At 53.6% G+C, this 3,277-nt stretch overlaps 1 protein-coding gene across 1 annotated transcript; it reads left to right on the top strand.

Moving 5' to 3' along the window:
• Positions 1 to 2,627: 2,627 nt before the first annotated feature.
• KCNE1 (potassium voltage-gated channel subfamily E regulatory subunit 1) lies at positions 2,628 to 3,017 on the top strand (the record flags this gene model as incomplete). The annotated part of the gene is made up of 1 exon (XM_084231224.1): positions 2,628 to 3,017. One exon carries the CDS (start codon positions 2,628 to 2,630, stop codon positions 3,015 to 3,017), a length of 390 nt encoding a protein of 129 aa, XP_084087350.1.
• Positions 3,018 to 3,277: the final 260 nt, after the last annotated feature.

Genomic DNA, 3,277 nt, shown 5'->3' with positions numbered 1-3,277 from the left:
TAGGATAACGGTGTAAACAAGCGACAGCTGCTTCCCGGGAGCACTGCCTCAGGAGCCCTGACTCGGCCGGACCTTCTTCTGGAGGTCTGCTTTCTGGAACAAACAAGGCCTGCTGGTGAGGTCGAGACTGGAGGTCCTTTCACGGAAAGGGCAAGTGGCGGCATCAAGGGGCGCTGCTGAGGACAGCGGGGCGATTCCCGTCCTACCCAGAGAGGCAGCGATGGTCCCGCGGGACCCTGTGGTCTATTTGGGACTGAACTGGGGCAGAACTCAGGTCCCTGAACTCTGAGCTGGCACTGCCCGCTCCCCTGCTCACCCCCCAGTCTGTGCTTCCCAGAAGGAAGTTCGGGGCAGCCTCAGAAGGCTGCCTGCTCCGCGCGTGCTCAAGAAGGGAGCGAGGATGGCAACCCCAGTTACTCTGTCTAAGAGCTTCCAGGCTGTTATCTGTGCCGATACGAGACGTTCCTGGGACATGTGGGAGCGATGCAGAAGGGCCTAGTTTGTGCCAGGACAATGTGACATCACCACTGCCCCCTCTTCTGGGTGTAGCTGGGGGCCCCCGTGGGCCCCAGCATGGTGGACACGGCCGTCTTGCTCAGCTGCCCACCCATAGCCCTGAATCCTGAGTGACTCTTCGAGCAGTTCTGAGTCTAAGTGAAGGGCAAAAATTGCACTAACCTTGATTGGGGCCAGTGTCTGTGCCTCCTGGGGAGACTCAAATCCAGGTAGGACAGAAACTTCTGAAACCCTCTTCTTTCTGGGCCCACCCAGGCCAGTTTTTGGGATGTGGGACACAGGCTCAGCTTCCGGGGTGGTTTTGTTTGGAATTGGAATTCCCTGAGTCGCTGCTGCTCCTGCCTCGCCTGCCCCTCACCTGTCCACACTAGGAGCCCAGCACCACCCCCCCCCCAACACCTCACGCTGGACAAGGGTGTCTTCTGCTGGCGCATTTCAAAGCAGAGTGTCCTCATCTGGACGTGAGGCTGGGAATGGCTGGTCTGGCAGTTTTTCAAAGCAGATGTTTCTGGTTGCTTCCTCCAGCCCCAGAGTCGTCCATCCGGTTTTAAGTAACAGGTCTTCTGGCTGAGCCCACCCATCTGCATTCATTGCAGAAGCTGCTCTCCAGTTGACTTGCTGTGTGCAGTGACGAGGTCGGGACATTTGGAGGTCGTCGCCATCATTCTAGCCTCGCGTGGCCACTGAGGGATAAGACCTCTCCGGCAGTGATTAGCAGCAGGGTTACTTGCCAATTGTGGTCACTCTAGGTTTTTGGAAAAAGATTATACTAGCAGCTCAGAGCCCCTGGGTTTCTGGGGCAGGTCCTTGCATGCATAAGTGGTTTCAAGTCATTTCAGAAGAAATTGTGGCGCCTCCTGTCCAGCTGCCTGGGGCTCCGTGTTTGAGTGATTTCCAGCTGACCAGCAGCTCCTTCGAACAACAAAAGTTGTTACCATCTGACTCCCGCCCGCCCTGCTGGTTAAAATGGGGCAAAAGGCTGGTTTCGTATAAACATCAGTAGCTGGGAGTTTCTTGAACTCGCACAGCTTAACCCCTAACAGATCTCGGGGCACAGACCCAAAAGCCCCAGAGCCGCCAGGAAAGACACAGGCCAACGTGTTTCTCATGTCATTTTTCTATGAGGTGAGGAAGACACACAGTTGTCAGCTGTGGCAGAGGCAAACCTGGAACCCCACACTCCCCAATCCCTGGGCCGCTAATCCTCAGCGAGGTGGGAAAACCAACACGCTCATTCCTGAGACACTCACGGCCGGTTACTTCGTGGGCTGAGCTGCCTCCCACTCCCCACACTCACATGCCGTCCACTCGGGCTGCCAGGACAGAATGCCAGACTGGGGCATAAACAGAAGAAATGGACTTTCTCAGTTTCAGAGACTGGAAATTCCAACCAAGACAAAGCTTCCAGCAGAACCTAATTGCTCACGAGAGCGCTCGCCCTGGTGCACAGACGGCTGTGTCTTCATGTGGCGATGAGAGAGCGTGAGAGACAAAGACAGACGGACACGTACACACACACACACAGAGAGAGAGACAGAGATACACACAGAGAGAGATGGAGAGAGACAAAGAGAGAGAGAGTTTCTTCCTCTTCTTATACGATTTTTGTGAGTCCTGTAAGATTAGGACCTCACCCTTATGACTTCGTTTAACCTGAATTAGCTCCTGCAGACACTATTTCCAAGTCACCTAAGGGGTTAGGGCTACAGCCTGTGGGTGGGGGAGACACAACTCAATTCATAGCGCAGAAAGAAGAACTCACACACACCACACGACACACGACCTGTTGTTGGAGGAATTCACTCTGGAGTCCCCCATGGGTGGGGGGGCGGGGTTTTGGTGAGCAGAAACAAAGGGGAGTCAACTTGCCCATAAGAGAGGTCACTGTGCAGACCCCAAGAGGCACAGGTGATTGATGGGGAGTATGTTAGGGACTCCCACACCCATGCCTGGGATATTAAAACATCAACTGTGTGTGTGTGTGTGTGTGTGCACATGCATGCATATATTTGTGGGTTTTGGCCAATACCTTTTGACTTCAAACAGCACCTTTCTTTCAGAAAGTCTGCCCAAGAAGTTCACCCTCCAGCAGTAGAACCATCAAGCTCAGGATGACCCCATCTAACTCTACAGAGACAATCCCCTTCCTGACCAGCCTGTGGCCAGGGGCGGCTCCGCAGGGCAGCAATGCCTCCAGCCTGTCCCGCAGGTCCCCCGGCGGTGGCGAGGGTGAGCTGGAGGCCCTGTACATCCTCATGGTGCTGGGCTTCTTTGGCTTCTTCACTCTGGGCATCATGCTGAGCTACATCCGCTCCAAGAAGCTGGAGCACTCCCATGACCCATTCAATGTGTACATTGAGTCTGACACCTGGCACCAGAAGGACAAGGTGTACTTCCAGGCCCGGGTTCTGGAGAACTGCAGAGCATGTTTTGTCGTTGAAAACCCCTTGGCTGCGGAGCAACCCAGCACACACCTTCCTGAGACTAAGCCTTTGTCATGACCACACAGCTGCTTAAAACTGGACACATCCTACTGGACCATCAGCCTCCTCCAATCCTGTGCCTCTCATAGTTTCTCTATGTGGATACAATGGTTATTATTTTGTTGCTATTGTTAGGGATGAGGGGTAGATTAATAATTCTATTTCCAAAATCATATTCCTTCTCTAATAGACTAGCTATTCCCCAGTGCTTCCCTGACTTTTTAATTTTAGTAGAACCCCAGAGATCATGACTTCTAAGAATAAGAGCTGTGTTTCCC

The sequence above is a fragment of the Talpa europaea genome (assembly GCF_964194135.1).
Source record: "Talpa europaea genome assembly, chromosome: 4".
In the NCBI taxonomy this organism is placed as follows: domain Eukaryota; kingdom Metazoa; phylum Chordata; class Mammalia; order Eulipotyphla; family Talpidae; genus Talpa; species Talpa europaea.
The sequence above is the reverse complement of the archived record's forward strand: the minus strand, read 5'-3'. Positions and strand labels throughout refer to the sequence as shown.